Source organism: Aulostomus chinensis, chromosome 10, assembly GCF_037954235.1.
Source record: "Aulostomus chinensis isolate RoL2024-O1b breed Wild chromosome 10, RoL_Achi_v1.0, whole genome shotgun sequence".
Classification (NCBI taxonomy): Eukaryota; Metazoa; Chordata; class Actinopteri; order Syngnathiformes; family Aulostomidae; genus Aulostomus; species Aulostomus chinensis.
In genome coordinates this window covers 7,783,255-7,807,694 of record NC_141329.1, presented here as the reverse complement: position 1 = coordinate 7,807,694, position 24,440 = coordinate 7,783,255, and the positions used below count along the sequence as shown (strand labels likewise).

The 24,440-nt window shown below is 42.9% G+C and overlaps 2 protein-coding genes and 1 long non-coding RNA gene across 4 annotated transcripts; all 3 read right to left on the bottom strand.

Moving 5' to 3' along the window:
- Positions 1 to 4,169: 4,169 nt before the first annotated feature.
- Positions 4,170 to 9,296, bottom strand: LOC147254263 (CXADR-like membrane protein). The gene is made up of 6 exons (XM_086215728.1): positions 9,193 to 9,296; positions 7,466 to 7,515; positions 6,642 to 6,764; positions 5,997 to 6,144; positions 5,245 to 5,583; positions 4,170 to 4,664 (listed from the first exon to the last, which is right to left on the bottom strand). Exons 1-5 carry the CDS (start codon positions 9,294 to 9,296, stop codon positions 5,382 to 5,384), a joined length of 627 nt encoding a protein of 208 aa, XP_086071854.1. The 3' UTR covers positions 4,170 to 4,664; positions 5,245 to 5,381.
- A 2,833-nt stretch (positions 9,297 to 12,129) lies between these two features.
- Positions 12,130 to 13,613, bottom strand: LOC147254262 (uncharacterized). The gene is made up of 3 exons (XR_015118029.1): positions 13,414 to 13,613; positions 12,465 to 12,550; positions 12,130 to 12,389 (listed from the first exon to the last, which is right to left on the bottom strand). It is a non-coding gene; the product is annotated as an uncharacterized LOC147254262 (long non-coding RNA).
- A 1,761-nt stretch (positions 13,614 to 15,374) lies between these two features.
- LOC147254261 (mechanosensitive cation channel TMEM63B-like) lies at positions 15,375 to 23,126 on the bottom strand. Of its 2 annotated transcripts, none has more exons than XM_086215872.1 (22): positions 22,749 to 23,126; positions 22,510 to 22,592; positions 22,246 to 22,324; positions 21,656 to 21,690; positions 21,007 to 21,152; positions 20,833 to 20,884; positions 20,628 to 20,736; positions 20,472 to 20,542; positions 20,285 to 20,365; positions 20,087 to 20,201; positions 19,875 to 20,008; positions 19,653 to 19,790; positions 19,328 to 19,511; positions 19,088 to 19,194; positions 18,902 to 18,988; positions 18,638 to 18,703; positions 18,378 to 18,540; positions 18,148 to 18,253; positions 17,824 to 17,991; positions 17,579 to 17,694; positions 17,422 to 17,493; positions 15,375 to 17,232 (listed from the first exon to the last, which is right to left on the bottom strand). In XM_086215872.1, the coding sequence occupies exons 1-22, from the start codon at positions 23,115 to 23,117 to the stop codon at positions 17,038 to 17,040; spliced, it is 2,676 nt and encodes an 891-aa protein (XP_086071998.1). In that variant the 5' UTR covers positions 23,118 to 23,126; the 3' UTR covers positions 15,375 to 17,037. The 2 variants fall into 2 exon arrangements, with proteins under 2 accessions (XP_086071998.1, XP_086071997.1); XM_086215871.1 differs by having other exon boundaries at positions 15,376 to 17,235; positions 22,749 to 23,124.
- Positions 23,127 to 24,440: the final 1,314 nt, after the last annotated feature.

Here is a 24,440-nt window from a genome sequence, read left to right as displayed (position 1 = left end):
CTGGCTCGAGCACGGGATCTTTTCTGTGTGGTATCCGCATGTTCTCCCTGTTCCTGTGTGGGTTCTCTCTGGACTGTGGGAGGAAGCTGGAGTACCAAAGACATCAAGAGGGGACGAGGCTGATTGATACTCTAAATTGACCGTAGGTGTGACTGTGAGTGTGAATGGTTGTCTGTCTCTATGTGTTGGCCCTGTGATGGACTGGAGACCTGTCCAGGGTGAACCCCGCCTCTCACCCAAAAGCCGCTGCAATAAGTTTGAAAAACCCGCATGTAGGCTTTATTGTGCTTTAGGACAACAGTAAGTCTCTCTCACACCTGCACCTTCTTCAGACTGCAGCAGCGAGGCTTCTTACTGGCTTTAACTTGCGGTACAGTGATCCATATTTGTTTCTATCACTTTTATTGCAGTTATAACTTATTGTATTTTTGAGATGCTGGGATTTCCAGCCATCCATTTTATATATGGCTTATCTGTTAAGATTCACGGGGGGGGTGTACCCTATTCCAGCTGGCATTGGGCAGGAGGTGGGGTTCACCCTGGACTGGTCACCAGTCCGTCGCAGGGCCATCAGGAGCAATTAGGGGTTCAGTATCTTGCTCAAGGACTGGGACTTGGGCACCAGGGGAATTGAGGATCAAACCAGCTACCCTTCGGTTGCTATACGGCCACTCTAATGTTGCCATTTCTTCTTCTACTTTTATTGTGTTGATTTATATTGACATCTCACAATCCTGGAGGTCTTCTCTCTTCCTCTTTTGTTTGGTCTGTTAGAGTATCTTGTAGATTGAAAGTGTTTCAAAGGTCCTGTAAATTGAATTGTAATGATTATTTCTATTATTATCGTTATCATATTGACAGTGCTGTCATCGTGTTCTCTGTTGAAGTCATCATCTTACATCCTTGTAGTGTAATTAGGTTTCAGGTCAGGTTTCCTCTTCACACAAAACACTCTGGAAAAAAAAAAAAAGGATCTGGCAGAAAAATGGAGCCACTCTGCTATTCAGCATTACTATCGGATGGACGCTTGATAGACAATGGCAGCAAATATGGATGTCCAAAGTGATTTCTCAGAAATGGCACTGTGCATTCAACCTGCAAACCTGAGAGGCTTGATTGACCCTATTCACTGCCACTTGCCTGCCCTGCCAGGAGATGGGTTTCTGCCATTTTCTGCACTTTTTTCTCTCTTTTTCATCTGTTGTTCATTGGTCAGTGTGTTTCTTCTCAGTGTATGAGAGGAGCAAATCAATGGGCAAAAGGACACTTTTGTACCTACGCTATCTTGTACCTTTATTGCCCAAATCTAAGGTTTTTCACAATATATACATGGCATCTCATCAAGGGGTTATTCACAGCTCCTCAAAGCAACAACATGCACCATTTTTAGCTGCAACGGCTATTATTTGGCACTGGAAACAATTGCTTCATGTCATGTGTATAATTTGGGTTAACTTGATGTACCAAATTGTTTGTTACACAGAACAATCTTGGGAATAGAAACTGTTTTGAGAGCAACAGAGCAAACATTCATCTGGCAATAGAAGACATGAACCATCTGTCAATCAGAATCTATGACAGGCTGAATTCAATCAGTCAGATATATAAACTCCCATAGAAGCCAGAGGCCATTCAGTAGAGGGTAAAAAAAACAAACTTCCTCGTGATCTAAGCTAACCTGCCATTGTTGTTTTGAATGGAATGTTACCAAACTGAAACTACGTCCCTTTCTCCTCAAAAAGCACACTGATTAGCCCAACAACTTGTGCTGCAGACTCAAGTACGTAACCTGAAATCTGACAAGATATCTACCTCACAGGCTGAACCACTGCCAGTTTACAGTTTCAACATCCATTTGATTGTATTCTGGCGTGTGGATAAAAAAAGAGTTGTGTATTTCTGTTTCCTCTTCTGAGTGTGTACTACAGTACCATCTGTGTTATGTAACATGAGCAGACCAGGCAGGAAACTCCTGCTGGCTCATAGAACTGCTTTTAGCTCAGAAGTTTCAGTCCAAAACATGTTGATAGAGGAAGCTCGGAAGATACAAAAAGAAAAGGGATGCCACAAGACCGGAGAGACCAAGTGGATGTCATCACACTTAAAACTATACTCCACCCAGAACGGTCAAAGCATATGATTCATAGTTCTTAATTTGTGGCCTTGAAGACATCAAGGTGATAATGCATGATAATTTGAGGATTACTGAAAGTCAGCACCTTCCTCATAGCATGTTCACTGGATTTCATGATCTTTCTCATTGCGCACATCTGCAAAGATGCATCATTGTCAAATTGATGCATAAAGGGAACCATTTGCAAAATTAAAATATCCAAACGAACGAGCAAAGGACAGAGACAATAAAAGAGAGTTCAAGTGAGAAAAGGATTTAGTCTCAGGAGCTTTCTCGGCTCTAAGATATATTTGCTGTGGGTTCACAGATATTTTGTGGCCCCAATTAAATTATGGTAGCGTTTTTGACAGGTCAATAAAGTTAAAAGCTTTTTTTGCTGCAGTCCACCATGGCAGCAGATTGAAATACATTGTCTTGAGTGTCATGGACACTTAGAGTAGAGACATTTATCAGGGCAGTAGAAGACGCTGTGATGCTAATGACGATAACAATTTATTTGAAAAACTTTTCATCGATCACCAGAAAATAACACTGAATAAACCATGAGATAATAAAATCAAAATTGAAAAGAAACTACAGTAATTAGTACTAAAAATTTAGTCATTCACTTATTAAAGATCAATCTTCGCTGTGCACACATTTTCCATAGACTTCAGTGTTTCTAAGATTGCCTCGGAGGAGAAGTGAAGGGCAGCTTTGCTCAATGAATAATGAAACATGGCTGTGATGTTGCAAACAAGACGAAACTGAATGGAGGAAAGCATGAGAAAATTCTTATGATTCATGATAAATTAGATATCAGAGACAACATCAAACCTGTATGTTTAGATTAGGAGTGCTAACACACACACACACACACACACACACACACACACAGACTGTATGCTTCAACACAAACACATCAGCCTCATGTATGAGTTATGCGCAGTCTTTTAGAGCGTTGCCCTTTCTGCCTTTATATGCCTCTTGATTGAACACATACTCGCATGGGACCTCATGAATGCATTTAGACTACATTGATTAAGATTGCATTAAACAAGCCAGATGCAAGTTATTTCTTTTCTGTTCTACTGAATCGAATCCATCCACACAATTTTGTGTTGTAATGAATGGTCCAGCCGTCACAGTGTTGAGCTCATGAATCTGTCAGTGAAGCAGAGCTGATCCTCAGAGGTCAATGTGTGGTAACACTGCCATCTAGTGGTTCAGTAACAAACATTTCCTGAGTATCAATTCTGAAGGAAGTCTAAGATTAATTCAACAGCAGCAGATTATTCATATTGCATTTTGTGGCATATATTTAAGGTTGTTTATGGTACATATGAGCTTCAAATGGATGATTTTTATTCTTTTCAGTGTGTGGGGTTATGAGGGATTTCAGGACCAGTTTTGCAGATGTGTGTTTTCAATTTAACCTCGGCTACCATTTGTTTTGTTAATGCAATGTTCAATTTTCCATGTGGTAAATGTGTTTTTGAAAACAGAATTCCCAATGCATGATTGTTTTTGGCTCAACTCTTTCTCTCAGTCTCTCTCCTACACAGAAACAAGTGCGTGCACACACATTCACGCTCTTATCCTTGCAGTGTTACAACATTGCCTTGGGAAAAGAAAAGTTCTTGCACATGAGAATCCAAGCTCGCTTGCTCTTTGTATTGTTATTCTGTGCAGCTCCGGTTCTTCATGGGTGACTTTACAGCCCGCAGCAGCACCGAAGGCTCAATGAACGAGTTTTTAGAAAGCTCTTTGAGTGAAGCCTGAAATACGATGCTAACGTTACACAGTATTCTACAAGAGCAGCTCCTCCTGATCTCAAAATATGAGCCATTTTAGGGTAGAATCTGTATATTAACAGTTGAATACAGCAGAATGGTTAGTTTAATGAATGATGATCTGTCCTCACAGGTACACTTCAATACAAGAAGCAGGTACACACACACACACACACACACAAGATGTAAACTACAATGTATTAACAATATTTATTCAAGTTCCATTACAATTTTTCAAAGAGTTCAACAAACCTGATCTCAGACCAGCAAGCCTGCTCTGCCCTGGGCTGGCACTGTGACAGGCACCGCCCCCATGCACTCCAGCGTGGCCTGGCTCACCATGTACGATTGCGTGTGTTGCCTGTGTCTGGACATCACCACCGGCACAGTGCTGCACACCGTGGCGGGGGGAGACGGGGCTGAGTTTGTGGCGTCCACCATTGTTTGGGGGGTGGGAGCGTGTGGCTGCCATTGGCAAATGATGTAGTTGTTGTGGTTGCAGGCTGTGCATGACGAGACAACGGGACTGAGCCTGGTGCTGCTGTGACCATGGAGCTGTGGCTGTGTCCTGCGCTCTGGACCAGTCCATGTCATAGGCTGTGGGCAGCAGCTGAGAAAAGCTCTTCCAGAAATAATTCATTTGGATACACACTCTCACAGCTATGCAATACCCAGGCCAAAATAGTGAACTCCACTTCTCCCCTTTCCTTTGACCTTGGTTGGATCCAGCTCCCTTGGCCAATATGTCCTCCAGCTTCCTGAATGAGAAACTCTTATTATCCTATCAGATTATTTGTCGTGCTTGAAATGTCCTCCATTGTTTTTTGCATTATTCTTTCATGTCTGTCTAAATGTCAGTGTTTAAATTGTATTTTACTTATGACACCACAGTTTGCATTTCTAATATATGACCCACCAAGTCATGTAACCTTTCCCTTTATAGGAGGTTACATGCAGGTGGCCATTGTACATCAGCCCCGATGAAGGCCTGTGGCTGCAATGTGTCGGCTATATTCTAATTTGTATGGCCATGCTGCAAAACAGGCTTTTTAAATCTCCCTCCTATTCTGAGTGCCTCAGTTCCTGCTACCACCCAGTATTTGGATCCTCACACTGAAGAGCACCAGAGGCACAGACAAATGGACAAAGGGCACGTTTCCACTGGCTCACTTCAACTCTGGTCGGGTGGGGTGGGGTCGGTTTGTCCCGTTTCCACTGGCCCCAACAAGATACTAACTGTTACCATTTTGGTCCTTGCTCTGCTTGGGTTCTACACGAACCGAGCGATGACTAAAATGTGACGTAAACATGTAGCAGGGCGCTGATTGGGTAACTTACCCACTTACGTCGTCTACTTCGTATCATCTTAACTTCGGCGGAATACTGGTCGATCGCTTGGTAAAGTCTTTTATTCTTTTCTTGGGTGTTCTGTTTCGTCACTTGAAGTCTTGCCTGTGTCGTCCCTTGCTTTTAGTTTAAGCAAAAAACACTGACCGAGCAACAGGCATAATGCTGCTTCCATGTCGTCCATTGTTGTTGTGTTGCACACAAATTACGCCGAGGAACACTTGGCCTGTGAGTCCACCCACGCTGACAAAGTACCGAGTGCAAGTGGAAAAAGACCCGTACTGAGCCGGCAGTAACAACTGTTGTAGGTGTTGGTGGACGTCACCATTCCTGGAGTGATTTAGAGGGAGAGCAAAAATGCAGCCCATTTAATTTAAACGACACAGATGTCTGCAACGAGAGGAAAACTGCTCCAGGAGGTCAGATTAAGTTGAGTGATCCAAACTGTCAGTTCACTTTGTTGAACTGAACAATATCTGATTGACATCCTCAGATTGATATGACTGGATCAATAATACTGATAATGAAATAAACTTGGTACTTTTGACCGTTGAGGCTCAAGCCATACAGTTTTTGTTTTCTGCTTGGGTCGTCATAATTGAAAAGATCTTCGGAGACATTATATTATTGCTTACATTGTTTGTCTATTTTTGATGCACGTTGATAACTCAATCTGGGATTTCAATTCAGATTCTGATCATATATTATCTTATCTTAAAAAAGATCATTCATTCAAGGCCAACCTGATCTCATTGGGGATCTCCTCCTCGTCGTATTTGTTCTTATTCTTCCAGTAGTAGAGCGTGACCACCACCAGCAGGGAACAGATGATGACAGCCAGGACTCCCGTCGCGATGGTCCCTGCTATCAGCCCCACGCTCTGAGGCTGGGCTGCAGATAAAGACAGAGTACAGAGAAAAGTTTCACTTCCTGATAGCTGACAGGAAGTCCAGGGAACTGCAGCTGTCGTCTTTTTTAAATGACTGAGACACACAGACTCAGCACTTAGTTGCTAGTCTGCCTGCATTTCTGACAGACAGACAGAATGTCAAACACTGTCAAATTACAGAAAAGGCGAAAAGAAATGTAACATTCCTCCCTGGCAAGCTATCAAAACTGTCTGACCCTGTATGACCCAAACTAACTGGCCTTTCTTTTGTCAGGCTGGTGTCAAACACTTGGAGTTCTGTTTTTTGCAAAACATTTGTTCCTTTTCCTGTTTATCTGTCAGACAAATATCACTTGAGGAAACTCCTGCCTTCATTCTCATCTGTCAACCCATGAGTGAAATGACTAGAAATATACACCCATCTGAATGACAGTACCACTGGTGAGGGAGCGGCGAAGTGTGCGTGTGTGTGTGTGTGTGTGTGTGTGTGAGTACTTACGTGCCACGACCTGGAGGTTGAGCAGACAGGTGCTCTTGCCGATGGCGTTGCTGGAGGTACACCGGTAGAGTCCTGAGGTGCTGGTGCTGATGTTTCTCAGTGTTACTGTGCCCTGCATCTGGTCTGGAGGACACACAAGAGTCACGTGGTATTTAAATACCTTAGACGCACATGGACATGGACACACACACACAACACCAAGCACACAAGCCTGCAACAGTATGAAACATCAAAAAGAGTTAATAACATAACTGGGCCTTGTTTTCAAAGAGCTGACGTGAATGACTGCCAATGAGAAGCTCATGAGTGCAGATGACATGAATCAAACACATTAACATTTGAAGTTGAAAGTTGTTATTCTGCAGTCGTCAGTGAGCGCTGACGAGTGTCTCCTGTCTGTCTGTGTAGCCGGATGCGATAAAACCTTTGTCTTTTTTGCCTTTCTCGTGCAGAGGTCCCTCTGATACGTTCTAAAAATAACCCGCAATAGACGAAATCCGCGAAGTAATCAGCTTTATTTTTTACAGTTATTATACATGTTTTAAGGCCGTAAAACCCCAAACCACACACTTTTATACACTTTTCTCAGACAGGCATTCACTTTTTCTCACAGTTCTCTCTTATTTAAACACTCTCAAAGTTCAAATTTTTGCAGATTAAAAAAAAATAAGTACAATATTAGTAGATTAAACCAAAGATCAAAACCCGTTTTCAAGCCCAAACATTTTTAACAAATTTAATTTTAATGATCAATCTACGAGGTTTGACACATGAGAAATTATTACCAGTAACTCACGCGTATTTCAAAGTTCCTCTGACGGTACCTCCGCTGTAACGTCCTTTTCCTCTGAAGGCCTTGAGCTCACAAGAACTCCTAGAGCACATAACACCACAAAAGCACTTTTTCACAAACTCAGTTGTAACTCATCACACACTCCATCATCACCCCTCAGCAGGATCAGAGGGGGGGAACCTTGAGGCCTGGTACAAGCAGCGGTGACCATGGTAAGCTCCTCTGTGTGTGTGTGTTCTGGATTCGGACATCACAGGGATGGGAGGGTGGAGGGGGAGGGATGAAGAGAAAGATGTTGTATTAAAAATATATTGAAAGGATGAGAGGCACTGTCAGACAGATTCAAAATCTTAAAGATAGGGTACAGCTTCTCTTGGAGGAGGATCAAGTTATGTTTATGTACTTACAGACATCTCTCACTAGAGGGGGACCTTGTTCTACTACTGGGATGGAAACCAGCTTGACCACTGCCAGTGTCAGTAATGGAATAAACAGAGTTTTATGTCTTGAAGAAAATACAACAAACAGACAGAGAAACCAAAAAAAAAAACAACAACAACCTTTTATTTGTAAGTGGTCATTTAGCATCCACTAAATGGTATACATAAATGAAAACATTTGACTTCAGAACATATAAACTGCAATATTTGGATTTTTTGAAATGCAGGCAGCTTCCTGCACAGAGAATCGAATCCAGCGAGAAATTAAACAAAACTGTGTCTCTCATCTTTCCATCGCAGACATGAGAATAATCACAGGGAGAACACTTATGTACAGATGAATTCACACCTTCAGGTTGAGGTTGTCTCAGGTCATAATTTAGGAAAAACAAACGGAGAATTTGATCAAAAGCAACCCTCTGGCGTCCAACTTGGGTGGAACAGCTCAGCGACGACGAGCCACATGCAAAACAGCTCTCACCCCTCAGCTGGGCCCACACAAAAGATGAAGAGGACACACAAAAAACACATGGTGTGTGCACGCGCTCTCACACAATGGTACACACACACTCAAAGCACAGAGGGGAATCAGAGGCTATTCACTTTGATGAAAAGCGTGTCACGATCCCTGTCTCGTGTTTCCTGTTTTATTTTGTAATCTTGTCCTGTCTTCCTGTCCTCGCTCCTGTGATTACCTCATGTGTCTCACCTGGGTGATTGCACCACCTGTGTCTTGTTTCCCCTCTTGTATTTAACCTGTGTGTTTCCTCAGTTGCGTGTTGGGTCATTTTTGCTGTCATTGTCGTCGTCCTAGTGTTTGGTGTTGGAGTAGTTGTCACTGTTCACTATCGTCATTTGCTGTCGTTGTCAGTCTTAAGTCTCAAGTTACAAGTCTCAAGTTGCCAGTCTCAAGTCATCAGCCACCAGCGTCCCCGTCTCAAGCCTCCGTTGATCTAAATAAACCTCTTGTGCACCCTCCAACGTACTGGATTTGGGTCTCCCTCATCCACACGCTCACATCATGACAGAATGACCCCACCAATAACTGAGACCCAGCAGACTTCTCCCCTACCAAAGAAGATATCTCTATTTCAATATTTTGCCTATATGGCAAGGCAAACTGAAGAGAGTGAGTCACATCAAGCGGAGGACTTCATGGGCACCCGGCTGGTCTTGGGAGGCCCTCGCTCGGTGCAGCGAGCACTCTGGTCAGCTCGGCCCCCATCTGGGAGACTTGGGAGCTCCCAGCCCAAGGGCAAAAAAAGGCGGGCCACCCTCGTGCTCCGAGGCGGTCAGATGCAGCCCTAACCCCAGCTACACAGACAGACGCCACTCCTGTCTCTGCGTCGGGGGTCCCAGCAGACGCCACTCCTGTCTCGGGGTCGGGGGTCCTGGCAGACGCTGCACCTTCTCCGCCGCCATGGGTCCTGGCTGGCTCAACTCCCGCTCCACCGAGGGTCGTGGCGGGCGCCACACCTGTCACAGTGCCGAGGGTTCTGGCGAGCTCCGTCCCCGTCACAGCGGCACATGATTCGATGGGAACAACAAGGCACAGGTGTGCACAATCCATACAACAAGCCAATGATGCATGATAACAAGAGACAGGCGAAATCAAAGACAAGGTATAGGAATCAGGAAACTAACCAAGGCACACAGAACATGGAATGTCCAGAAAAGTTACTGTGTGCTTATCACACCTTCTGGCAGGCGCAGCACACTTGTAAAAGATGGTGTAATGTATGACATGAAGAACAGACACAGAAACACATGAGGAACTAGTAAAAAAGTCAAATTGGGTTTTGGATCAAAATCCAAATGGTGATTACATTCAACCACAATGAGTCGCTACTCACGATACCATCCATCCATTTCTACCGCTTATCCTGGTAAAGGTCGCGGCGGAGCTGGAGCCTATCACAGCATCCTTCTGGCAAGACACGGGGTTCACCCTGGATAGGTCGCCAGTCCAACACAGACAGACAACCATTCACACTCACCGTCACACCTACGGTCAATTTAAAGTATCAATCAGCCTCGTCCCCTCTTGATGTCTTTGGACAGTGGGAGGAGGCCAGAGTACCAGAGAGAACCCACGCGGGCACAGGGAGAACATGGAGACTCCACACAGAAAGGTCCAGTGCCCAAGGCGGGGCTCGAACCCGGAACCTTCTTGCTGCAAGGCAGCAATGTTAACCACTCCGGCACAAAGTAGTAATCTTAGTAGTAGTAATACCAGTCGTGGTAGTAGTAGTAGCAGCTGTAGTTATAGTACAAATTTAAGAGGTAATAGTAATAGTGGTAGAAGTAAAGTCGGTTGTTGCGTTGATTGCATACTTTGATTTTTAATGAAGAAAGTACTACAAAGCCTGGCTAACTTGATGTTGATCTAGTTCCACACTTTGACCACAGGAGGGCAGTGAATGCTCTCCTGCCACTGTGAAGTTTAACAACGATAATATTAACCATATCAGATATAATAAGCACATGAATAATGACGATCTAAGTGTAAAATATGAGCAACAACCAATGGTAAAAAAACAAATTGAAAAGAAAAACAGTCAGGCACGGAAAAGTATAAGAAGTTGTAGTAGTAGTCGTACAGTCGTAATAGTAATACTAATAGCAGTAGTCATAGCAGTCGTGGTAGTAGTAGTAGCAGCAGCAGCAGCAGTAGTTATGGTACAAGTAGTAGGTCACTTCAAATGTTTCCTGTAAAAAAAAAATACACAATACTGATCAGTAGGGCGGCTCAGTATTGGATCATTCGCTGATATCTGTCTCTCTTCAGTGTGGCAGTGTGCACCAGTCACTTGCTTTGGGTACTTGTGGTTAGCTTGCTGCTAACAAAAGTGGCTCCAAAAATGATATCATGATCTCCTTCAGACTTTCCCTGAGTTATCAGTTATGTCAGTGATACACGTCACTTTGGGTTGTACACAACTGAAACAATTAATCCAATGTTTTACAGCCATTTCTTCTTGAATGTTTATGGGAAAGGGTATTTTGGGACCACAGGGCATGATGTGGTGGATTGGGAGGGGCCTACAAAGCTGAGGAAATGTTTCCATTGGATGAAAAATGAGTAGACGTCACTGAGGGAAGGATGAGACACCAAACATTTGAATTGTTTTAACAGGAAGAGGAAAAAAAAAAGCAGGGGGTTTGATGTAAAAATACTGTTTTAGTGACTGTTTGGTTTGTCTGTCTTGAGAGCTAAATGAACCACGACCACAGAGACACAGGATCCAAAGTAGGAACATGGAGTTTTCATTTCATGGGACCTTTAATAAGCTCTTAGCTATTTGTTAAAACAGGCCAGAACTAAGACACTTGACCTGGATAACGGGGGGATCATAAAAACACATGAGAGAATGGCAAGATGGCAGTGATGAGATCTACTGTTGCTGTGACCATTTAATTCCTACATTTGTTCCCAATAATACAAAACAATGAATCAATTGTGTTTCTGCTGTCATGCTAAAGGAAGTGGAGGTTGTTAACTTGAATGTGGCATATACAACAGATATAAATGTAGGCGTGATGAAAATTAGCCACGAGGCATAATAGGGCAGAATAGTAATGAAACCAATGGTCATGTCTCAGGTGTGTAGATGATTTTTTTTTTTTTTTTTTTGAGGCTGCTGTTACTGAAACAGGGCTTAAGAGCACATTTGTGTAGAGTCACTGCTGTTCCATCATCACAGCATTTCAAATACAGCCCAACACTGCAAAAGCATTTTGTTGCTCAGTCCCAAGGGCTGGTATCCCCTTGTTTACCAGAAGAATTCTCTCATATTTTTTTACATAGTTTTGTTCCTATTCATTTAGTTCATACATTTTATACTGCTACTTGGCACTCATTATGAAAAGGAAAGATTATTTCATTGTACAGAGAAATCTGTTTTCCTTACTCGGCACATGAATGAATGTTGAATCATACAATAATTACAGACATTAATTTGGAGCTACAGTTATCAGAGCATTTGAAATATATGTGCAGGAATTAGGATTTCTACGATATTGCGCCTAATACTATTCATGTGCAGCCGTTACTGCCCAATGTAGTGAAAATTCAACAAACCCAAATCTGCAAATAAATTCTACAATTTTCCTGTTTCAATCTATCAATAGAAGCAACCAATAAGCTAGTGCACATTTTTATTTTAGCATTATTTACCTCAAAGTTGGAAAATCTCAAGAAATTAGCAGAAATCACTGCCCACGTGTTCCCTGGTACGTGTACAACGTACCTCATCCAGCTTTACTGGGATAGATAGCCACATCGGCTGCATTCAGAACGGAAGTGGTTTGCGTGGAATTGGAGATGATAGGCTATGAGGGGTTAACATCAGTGCAGAAGAAGTGTGGAGCTGAGTTGTGCCGGCGCAGCAGTCACACATCCATGGCGTCTTCCTGGTGGGCTCCAGCCTCTTCATCAACCAAGCGTTCCGCTGCAGCATCACGAGCCTTAAGACCGATGTTCTCCTTGTGTTCTGGCTCCTGCTGCATGTTGGTCTGGAAGACATGACAGCACACGCCTCCAGTTACTGCTGGAACACAGCCAAGTACTACTAAGTTCACTTGTGCTACCTTCAAGTTGTGGTGTCATGTGCTGTCTTCTTCTGCCACTATCAGAAGATGGACAGACAGTCTGATGAAGAACTCACTTATAGGCACTGAAAAACATTCAGAAATCATCACATTTGATCAATGACACACTGACCACCACAGACATACTGATGATTGAAGATTATTGAAGGCTGCACGTTAAAGGAACACATTGGCTTTTAGGAGAAGTCTCTTATGGTCCATCGTCCCCAGAGCCAGACTAGAAAATGGAGCCCCTTCTTTTGGGAGCTGAGACCCAGGCGAGTTAGCTTAGCACAATGAATGGTAATGGGTGGGAAGTGTTAGCATAGCTCTGTCAAAAGTCCCAAACAGTCACTGCCTACATTAATATATCAAAAGGTTATGAAGAACTTTTGTCAGAGATGTTGTCGTTTTAGAATCAGACTCATAGCACAGAGTACTTTCCTGAATGGGCACAGTGATTTGACACAGTACTTCGAAACTTTGGCCACCAGAGCCAAAAATGGGTGATATGAGCATGAAATATTGAAAGGTCAATTAAAATCTTCAAAAACACTTGTGGAGATTTTCTGAAACAGCTGGCGGGGGAAGAGCTCAGCAAACACTGGAAACAATGAGCAGCTCTGTCTTCTTTCACAAATGAACTTCAGGAGGAATCAGAACTGCAGTCTCAGTGTCAAACACTTCAACTGCACCGACAAACAAATGACGGTGAGCTTTAGCTCCGCCCTTCGTCTTTCAGATAAGCTGAGCTAGTTGGAATCACACAGCTGCATCAAAACAGGATTGTTAGTGGAATCTTGTCCTTAGTCATGTACAGTAACAGCTTCATCAGAATGTTGTCATTTTCAGGATAACACAAGAACCTGAGAACAGAGGAACATTAAGAGCATGTAAATATGGTCAGCGTCACATGCTTCGGTCTGAATCCAGCTCGTCCTGTTGTCACCTGCTATGATGAGGTGGAGCTCCTGGCTCTCAGAGGAGAAGTGATGGGGGAAAACATGGGACAGGTGATAAATTTGTAGTCCGCTCTGTGGGTGTGGTCAGCTGATGAGAACAGAAAGTGGGCGGAGTGATTGACGGCTGGCAGGGTGTAGTTCTGCGCTGTGCTGGAAGTGGAGAAGATGAGCTGGAACACACCTCCTGGGCACTGTGGTTCAACAGAGCAACTGATGGTGAAGTTGGAGCCCCGGAGCAGCAGAGTCGCTTGATGCCTCACCTCAGAGACGCTGTCAGCGAAGGCAGAGAAGGACATGTTTGGCTTTATCCATATTATTCCTTTAAAAACCAAAACAAGAAAGGCACTCTCACGACCCTTCAGGCTAGCAAGACAGGTAGGATTTATGAAATAAGAAAGCAACAACAACAACAAAAAAACTACATTTAACACATAGATTGACAAAAAAAAATTCTATCTGCACTACTCCATCGCTGGGTGTTCAAATCAGCTGTTTTTTGTATAATCGTTCTAATATCACGCTGCATCTCCAGACAAAATTCTTTCAGTTCAACTTTCAGTCCTACGAACTCTTTACTTAACAAGTCTTTTAGCTCAGCAAACAATTTATGCATTTCACTGATATATTTTTGTCTTTAAGTGTAGGATAAACAAAGTACCGAACTATTTTTAGGGGATGTAGCAGGTGAGGTAAGAGGAGGACGTGGGGTGACAAAACGCCTTGAGACAGAAACCACAATCATGAGATGTTTATCAGCACAGACGTGCGGCATTTAGAGAGATGACTTGATAGAAAACGTTTTGCTCTTAACTTGCTTTTGCTCGTCTCCAAAGCTCAGGAGAAGTGAGAGAAATCCACAACACTGGACCACAGCACGGAACCAGAGCTCCGTTCCTTCAATTTAAAATGAACTTGAGATCACTCTGCATATTTGCTGCTCACTCACTTCTGTTGAAAGCCATCAGCTTCATTGGGAAAGTGAACGGGAAATGAAATAGTCTCCCTGCAAGTGTCAACTTGAAGCGGCTGAGGCAGCGTGGCTGCTGATTGTAATTCGTTATTTTACACCTTCATGTCTGCTTTGATGCCCATGTTGAACACTGTAGCATACTGTACTTAAAAGTTCGAATAAAAGTCCTTCAGCACACATTTACATTACATGGACAGAAACAAAGACATCAAACCGAATCTCAAAATACTGAAATTTCCCAATTTTTCAGAGGAAACTGCTAAGTACACAGTCATGTAAAAGGAAACCCCAAAGTTGTAGTCTGTACAGCTGGTGATGTGTTTTTGGAAGCACTACTGTTGGAGGACTAACACAGAGTGTAATAATTCCCGGGGCCTACTTCTCCTTCTGCTCATCAATTTTATCTCAATAGTTTCAAACAAATAGAAGTTCTCTCATCACAACTGCTCAGCCCTGTTTGAGAAAGCAGGTTTAGTTACAGCAGACGTCGTTTACTGCAGGCTTTTTTGTTTCAAAAAGCCAGTTTGCATTAACTGTCATTTACTGTAGCAAGAGGTTCTGAAAGCTAAATTGCTAGATGAAAGGTTAGCTACAGTGAAGCTAGCATAATGAATCCTGGGTGTCTGTCTTCTATTCTTTTTACCCTTTTATTATCATTTTCCTCCAAAGTAATGAGCATCATTCTTTCCTTTCAGTATTTCAGCTGGCTTGTATTTAATATATTGAAAACATTTGACATTTTTTGTTTTGTTTTTGACTGCAGGAAGAAAGCTTTTATCCAGATAAGGACAGCTGAAGTAAGTTAAAAAAAAAAGTATGACATCAATAATTGCCCAACCAGTTTTTGATCTCAAACATAATTGTTAAATATCATGTGGGTAACTTGTTCACATCATGATTTTGCATCTTTTTTCGAACAATATTAGCGTATAACAAATAAAAAACTCTTATGCTAGTTGAAACATGCGAGCAGCAGCATACAAAGCCAAATTAATAAGACACTATCAAATTAAACAAAACAGAACCATCAGCAATAAAGTGCATACTGCCCTCTACTGACTGAAGCTGATAATGCCAATATCGACTCATGAAAAGGAGAACACAGGTCAACAAAACTTCGACAGGAAATTCTTTAATTTTGCTGAAATTTGATCGGCTATTTGGCTCAGTTGGTTTTGTTTCTCGTTCTCCAAAATCAGTCTCAGTCTGCTTTTTTGTGGGGGGGAACGTGGTTGATAGCGAGAAAAAAAAATGTTAAAAAGAAAGAAGACAGGTGAGAAAAATGGGTGGTGCAAAAAAAAAATTTGATTAACAGACCTCTTCCAAAGTGGTTCCAAAGTAATGTTTGGATTTATGGCAGACGGATCGTGTTTCAAAGTCGCTATGATGTATGGTTGAGGACTTACAGACGGAATTTCCCCCATTGAAGTGAATGGGTGTTTTTGTGAGAACATGTCTCCCAGAAAGGGTTTAGGAGCATGTTTCAGTACATTTATTACAATCAATGTGCAAACTGAAAGGCAACCAGTGTAAAGACTTACAACCAAGAAATGTGTCTCTGCTGCTGGTTCTCTTCAGTACTAGGGCTGCTGAGTTCTGACTGATGACACATATTAAAATATGCAAATTTAAATATGCAAATGAGACATCAACTACAAATGTCCTCATATAAAAGTTGATCATGATCCAGAAAATGAGAACAGATTTCATCATTGTTTAGTTGGGTGTTGACGCCATGTTTTTAAATGAGTACATTTCTTCTTCAGGCTGGAGGGCTGTAACCTCTCAGAGAGAAGTTGTGCAGTTCTGTCTTCAGTTCTCAGCTCTCAGTCCTCCAGTTTGAAACAACTGGACCTGAGCTGGAACCAGCTGCTGGATTCAGGAGTGAAGCTGCTGTCTGCTGGACTGGAGGATCCACACTGTCGACTGGAAACTCTCAGGTCAGAATACAGCTCTTATCTCATCAGGCCTCCATGCCACTAATACATGTGGCAGGAGGGGTTGTGTTTTGAGGGCGTCCTTCCTTCGATCCATCCATCCATCCATCCATCTATCCCATTCTCCTCAACATCATAGCTCAGGCCTTGTACACACCTGGTATGATCTGTCCTGATGTGATCTGATTTCAAGTGGTCAAATGTTTAGTCCCATTAACAATACACACATAGTGAATCACACTCAGTCCTAAGACCCTCCATCAGGTGAGGAAAACCCGCCTCAAAATATAAAAGCCTTTTAACAGGGGTTAAAAAGGCAGAAACCTGTGGCAGAGCCAGCAAGGTGACATCCTTTTCTCATGGCAGACAAACACACAGTGGATGTTGAAATCTGGACACCCTTTTGGCGACCCTTAACAGGATAAGCGGTAGAAAATGGATGGATGGACTTTCCTCCCATCTTCTTCAGTTCCCACAGCCATGTTTTCAGGTTGGGTAACATCTGGTTCATGTTTTCTAAGCCATTCAAGAAACTGAGTAGTCAGATCTACACATGAATTTAGTCGTTCCTTGGGGTTTGCAAAAAGTGCAGAATGCTCATCTGTTGACTGACTCATCTCTGTATAGTCTTCATTCAGAGTATCTTCCATGTTGATCAGGACATTGTGTATATCAGTGGATGAGCGTGGGAGGACCACTGACCGTCATTGCCATTGCTGCCTGATCCTGAGTCCATCCAAATTCACCCGATCCACTTCTTGAATTGCCTGATGTATACCATTGTCCATTCTGATGGTCCTGTGCGGTGAGGACTCCTGGTCACTATTGGCATTGCTGCCTGATCCTGAGTCCTCTGACATCTCCTGGTCTAGTTCTTGAAGCACCTCAGCAACATACAGCTGCTGTAGGGAAAATGAAAGAAAGACCAAGGATTAACATCAGATATTCGGAACTCCTTCGACATTCCAAACTGGCATCACTTCACAGTTCTGCCTGAGTGATGCTGACATGGCTGCTGTCATGTTTGTGCAATGGTGATCTGTAGATGTAGAAAGAAGTTTGAAAACTGAACCAAACTGAACATTTACAGTTGCATTTCTTGAGTCAGCCTCGTCCACTACACGCCCACTTTCATTATCCTCCACGTCCTGCTCGTCAACCTAATTAAGACAGCAGACATTCACAATGACTTGCTGAACTAAAGATATATAATATCATACAAAGGCCAAAGCACTTGCTTCTTACCTTGTAGATATGAGCGCTCAGGTATTTAAAATGTCCAAAGAATTTGTGAACGACACACAAGATGATCAGGATGATGACAACTGCAAAGTTAAACTGCGAAATTGCAGATTTATATCCTGGGAAAGAAGAAAAATGGTGGCACACTTATTTATCAGGTGAATGTACTTTACAATGAGCAGCTATATTGTGAATACACAGGGACGTTTGAGGATACATGGCCAACAGGTAGAGAGCCCCCTTCTTACCTGTGCGTATGATGGAGAAGCACAAAATCCAGAATAGACAAAGAATAGGTGCAAGGATCATGTGGTAGACCACATCATAGTGCACCTTCTTGTCCAATTTGGTTGGCACATAGACGTAGAACAGGTTGTACCTGTCCACAAGGTGTTTGAACACCATGTACATCAAGCCTGCACAGAGTAGAAGATACATCAGTTAGAGGAAATAGCTCTATTACTAATCATCTGTTACGGATTTGTTTGTTCTCCTTGCATCGGTGACTCAGAACACTTTACTGGGTCAGTAATAATGATGCAGTAGTAACATTAAAAAGAATCGGCACTAACCAAAGATGACAATGATCGGACAGGAGATGCTGTATGCCATGACGACACTGACGACGCACATCATCCAAGCATACGCTTCTCCAAACGGGAACTCAACTGCTTGGGTCTAAACAATGAAAGAGAAAAAAAAAAAGAAAAAAACAATACATCCATTATTCCATGTTTTATTTTGATAGGTTTTAAAAATGTCCTCGCAGAATCTCAACTTTTTAAAGAAGCCACACACTCACCATCTTGACGTTCACCCGCTCAACAGCAGACCTTGCCAGACAAATGCGAATCATGTACATCAGAAGACCTGGAATCCTCAGCAGACTCATGGCATTCCCAATGAAGCCAGAGGAAATGACATAGTTAACAAAGAAGGCACCGCTGTCAGGCAGGAACAAACACCTAAAGAGGAAGGCAAAGTTAATTTCACCAAAGAGTGTCACAAACTAATCTTTTAATACAACCGTACTGGAAAACTACCAACATGCATGCTACTTACTCAAATCTCATTTTAGCCTTTGTCAGGACATTGTTGTCTAGAATCAAACGGAAGACGTAATCAAGACTGCAAAGATACAAAGACAGAGAGACGAGAGGGAAAAAAAAATCCTGAATGTACATCATTATACACAATGTACAGCCATGCAGTACAATGAAACATGGTTCATACAACAGTACAATGAAACATGCACCACACTCACTAACTCACCCCTTCTTCAACATGTTTCATTGTACGAGATGACTGAATCAGAACATGCTATACCTGCTGAGTCCAAGTGAGGGCAGTAACAGGATCATGAAGAGCAGGAAAAAGTAGCAGTAATGCATGGTAGCCCTGTTCTGTGCAGATCTGTAGGGTTAAGACAACATTAAAACGCACGCAGACAAAACACGGTAAGATAACTTGAGAACATGCTTGACTGTCAGCTGTAGAAAGCTTAACACACACCGTGTCCAGTTTGCTTGGAAGAGAGAGGAGTAGCTGATAACAGTAGGAAGTAGCTTGGACAGGGACCACATGAGAAAGGTTGGTAAGAGCTGAGTGACGAACGCATTCTGGGGACAGAGCAGAGACACAGACATGTTTTTTCAAGAATTTAAGGGTTAAACTCCTCCATCTGCACCGGACTGCCGGCTTGAGTCATACATTGATTAGACTGATGAATGCACCAAGATTTTAAACACCCACATTCAGAGACTCTGCACTCTTCCCTCCATCGTTGTAAAAGTAGTAGTTGTAGTAGTAGAGGATTTTGTCCACGTTGTTGACAGCGACAAATGGGGTGGTGAGGAAGAACCCTATGGTTAGCAAAATGAAGATGACGGTTTGCATGCGCATCCACCAGTAGATTCCTCCTACTGACAGATTCTCCCTGTGGGATGAAGGTTTTGCAAGGGTTAGACTGACATAAGGCCAAGACCCGCAGTTCTGGATGCAGGTGGTGAGTAAACAGCTACCAATGGTTAAAAGAACTGGTCTTCTGGGTGAGAAAAGTCAGACTTTGGGTTCTTACCAGTGAATATTTTGTGGATCTGGAGCGTAGTCGATCTTCCAATGGTTTGTGCGCAGCTTTGCGCTGAGATGACACGTTTTTGGCCTCCGTGTACGGTTAAAGCGCTGACATTTGAATGTGTTGAAGTCCTTCATGATACTGAGAGAACACATTCACAGAGCAGATCATGAAACATGTCAATTAAAAAAATCTGATTCACCGATCAGATGTAAACATACTCACCTGGCAGCAATGGACTCATTTTGCAGGGTAACAAAGGCCATCCCTAAAGGTTTTCTGCTGACTCGCTCTCTCTCCTTCCTGACAGCATCTTTTGTTTTGGCCTCCAGCTCTGTATAGTAGCTAACTGCTTCTTCCTGTGAGGTGAAACAGAGTCATTTCCACATTCCCAGAGTGTATTGGTTTCAAATAATGTAAAGATGTGTGGCTCTGACCTTGCGTGAGATGCAACCAAGAAGCCGTCCACAGCCTTTTGGGGTTATTGTGGTGATAACATTCTCCCTGGCCTGCAGATTCAGGTAATATTGCTTGCTGACTTCTGCCTGTTTCCTGTACACAAAACATGAAATGATCTTGTATCCCAATATATGCCAAGATGCTTCGGAAGCATTAACGCACACACTTATTCATACCTCTCTGAGTTCAGCTCCATCAGCTTGGCCACATCGTAACACTTGCGAGCCTCCACCACTTCACAGTTTTCGTATGTCAGCCTATAAAAGAAATGACAGGTGAGAAAATGAATGACTTTGGTTTTGATAATGTGGACAGAACAGTTCACCATTTATGTTAGCAGCAAGATCTAAGCAGGATGCTTACTCAAAGTATCGTGCTATGTCTGACTCGTCTGCGTATTTTGGGATTCCAGTTACAAACAGGGTGCGTTTTACCTGCATCGGAGAGAAGAAAACAACATTAACGTCTACTGCCTTCATGCAGAGGTTATTAACTAACTGCTCAGACCATGCCACTTACCTGAGCATCCTCTTTGTAGTGCATGTTGGAGGTGTGTCTTCTCATGTAGTACACAGTCAATATCACAAATAGGCCTGCAGTACTGGTGTGCAGCCACAGTATTTTATTACTGCGCAACAGAAATGGGAAGAAGGATTTGGTGACAGTGTTAAACAGTGGAAACTTAAAAGTGCAATTCACTGCTAATAACATAAGGTTGACTCACTTTGTATCCAGATTTGCAATGGTGTATTGCCCAAAGTCATAGAAATTACCCTCTGGTGACAGAACAGAACACAAAAGAAACACATTAGAAAACACTGGCTGCAAATCTGAGGTAAATATATCTGTTTTTAAAAAAAATGTCTTCATGACTTAGGGAGCTTATCAGTCAACTCACCAAAAAAGTCTCCAAGGAAGGTGTTGACAGGTAAAATGACCACCACAGAGATCACACACACTGCCAGCAGCAAGAGAAGGACGTTGGACTGAAAGGACAAGTAATGCACTGCATCCTCCCCGCACTTCTCCCTTATCTTCCTAGTGCTTCAGAAAGATCACATTAAAAAAGTCAACTTGTTATTCTTGTTACATTCCATTCATCCATTTTCTTTTGCTTATCCTGATTAAGGGTCGCGGGAAGGGGGGGGGGGGCAGTGGCAGGAGCCTATCCCAGCAGCTTTCGGGTGAGAAGCTGGGTTCACCGTGGACAGGTCACCAGTCCATCGCAGGACCAACACATATAGACAGACAACCATTCACACTCACAGTCACACCCACGGTCAATTTAGAGTATCAATCAGCCTCGTCCCCTCTTGATGTCTTTTGACTGTGGGAGGAAGCTGGAGTACCAGAGAGAACCCACACAGGAACAGGGAGAACATGGAGACTCCACACAGAAAGATCCCCTGCCCGAGCCAGGACTCAAACCCGGAACCTTCTTGCTGTGAGGCGACAGTGCTGACCACTGAAACACTGTGCCGCCTCCTTGAAAATTATTTTTAGTTTAATTTGTTCACATTGAATATGTATACACTTGGGTTACGTACCTGATTGAGAGCATAGTAGGTATCCAGCTGAGGCCCTTCAAACAAAGAATAAACCCAAATTGGGGTTTCACATCAGACATGTTTGTCCAGCACAAAAAGTCACCATATGAAATCTCATTTCACAAATGTACTGTTGAAGGAGGAAGTAATACCTCTCCTTCTGCCCAGGATCGTTATACCTCAGTGGAGAGTTAACAAAATACTCATCAACTTCTCTAGTCCAACAATATTTATTTTGCCGCACAGAGAATAGACACAGAGTCAGCGCTGAGACTTCAGTCTAACCATCTGAAGGATGGAGTAGAAGAAGCCCCGATTTCCAGGTCACACAGTCTTTACACTCTCTTGGCCCCATCCGCACAGGGGGAGCGCATCCTCGTAGTGCATCAGTATTTTTCCATATGTGTAGCCAAATAGGCTCTAACTGGTTAAGAACAGGTGAGTTGGTGACGGTGGTGCATCCTAATCTGATGTGTGAGCTGCAGCAAACAGTAAATACTACATTAAAAATGTGGCAAAGCATTATAGGAGCTCTTCCTGTTTATTGTAATCATGAGAATAAATGCAGGATTATCCAACCGTACACTAACCTTGTCATGTTTGTCGATGTTTTTGGAGTCGAGGGCTTCAGTGGGTTCCATCATCTCAGATGTTGTAGCAGTGGCTTCACTGTGCGCAGAAAATCCGGAAGAAAAAGTGGCCAATGTAAAACACACAGTGTTCAATGAAATAAGCGTGAGAGATTTCAGCTGCCACGTTCCGTGCAATGGTCCAACTTCAACATGTGACTGTTTACATATTAGGGGATCAATTGGGTTCCCACTCTCTGGTGTTTTTACCTAGTTTGCACTTACCTTTCAGCAACCTCTTTCACCAGTGCGATGCGCCAATAGTCCCATCCTAGTTTTCGCAAGTATATGAACAAACCAACGAGCACCTGGAAGTACAAAATCAACAATGACCATCACAAGCTCAGAGACACGCTCTCTGAAAGTTACACCAACAGCCTCTTTTGCAGGTTAAACAAATTGATCGCTGGAAGCATTTGACATGAAGGATAAAGTAATTTAAAGTGTTCAGCTGGAAAACTCACCACAGACACCATGAAGTTGATGGTAACGATAGTGGGCACCCCACCGAGGGATAAGCCCTCTAAAACTCTGCTCCTTTTACGAGCTGAGTAGCAGAAATCCTTGCTGATTTTTGTTTCTTCAGCTGACACTGAAGAGTCGTTCGCTGAACTGATATCAGAGCAATTTACTGAGCTGATAGCGATCAGTAAAACCAACCACATGGTCAGGTTCATGGTTGAAGCTTGCAAATAACTTGTTAGCACAAACACTTTATTTTTAACTTCTGCTGGGCAACGTTCTGTGGCTGGATCACCGCCACTGAAAGAGTCATTTACATTCTGTGACCCATCAGTTCTGTCCTCCTGTCTGTCATTCGACAGTTCTGTCATCTGTCAGTCATCACACTGCATGACACACTGAGATGCTTTGTACCCAATCAACTTGGCCAGTCTGACGTGTCCCCGCAATGCATTATGGAGCATGAAGTTGAGCAAAGTGCAGTGCAAAAAAGACCCAAAAGATATTTTCCTGTACAGCTTTGCACTTCTCAAAAAATGACAGATTTTCGTGGGATCGTGTCAATTAAAAAGTCCCTAGTGTCGGTTTGCTCATCAAGAACTGAGACAAAAATGTGCCAGGAACATCTGTCAACACTAGAGGAAGCCGTACAGACGGAAGACAGACAAGATCAACATAAAAAATGCAGACGATGATGAACCAAGTCTCACTGAAGACCAACATAAATCAATTCATCACTTTTCTTTGCTTCTGTACTTGTGAGAAACAGTACTTCAGTACTTTACAGAAACATATTCACAGGTGGATGAATTCGTCTACCACATGCACTGACAGTGAACAGACACTGCAGCGTGTCTTTGTGAATGGACAGCCATGTGTGTAACTGGTCTCTGTGACACACAAAGCCAATCTCAGACACAAGCTGCAATCTACAGCCTTGCCACACCTGGCAGCGTAAACTATGTTCTGTCACTCTGCTTCTGTGTTGGTATCCAGATGATGAGATAGTTTGAGGGCTGATTTAAAGGGGACAATATGGATAGACTGAAAGTTCCACTTGCAGCTGTGTGATAGATGAAACATGAGAAGGACTCATCCACCTCAACCTCACTTCCTGGTTTCTATTAACATGATTGCGTAGGTGTTTTGTTTTGTTTTTAGCTGTATCAAAGCTGTCCAGGTTTCAGGAAACGAACATCGCTGCATCAGAAAGAGTGAGACGGTTCAAAGCTGAGAGCCATTGTTACAGTATGAGTTGCTCCAAGCTCTGCATTGAAGGAACCTGATTAGCTTGACAGTAAACGCACTAACAGAGTTCTTCGGACTAATCTGGTCTAGTTAGAGGACATTATCAAGGAACGTCAAGCTGAAGAGGTTCAGATAATACAGAGAAGAAATATTTCATTCTGTCTCCCTCCCAAGGTGAAGGAGCTGAACCCCAAAACCCTAAATGAGATTTACCCAACCACCAAACTCTTGAGACTGAGGTTCACCTTGGATGTGAAGAAGTGTGGGAATGAAGGTTTTGAACATGTGTGATGTTATTGTGAATCAGTGCAGCTTTTCTGGATGGACACGCAGGGTTACTTTCAGCGGGGGTGAGCTGTCGCGACGGATTTGGTATTTCTGCTATGAATCATGAATTCAGATCTTGTTATCAATATTTGCATGTTGCTTCTGGAGTAAATTTTTGA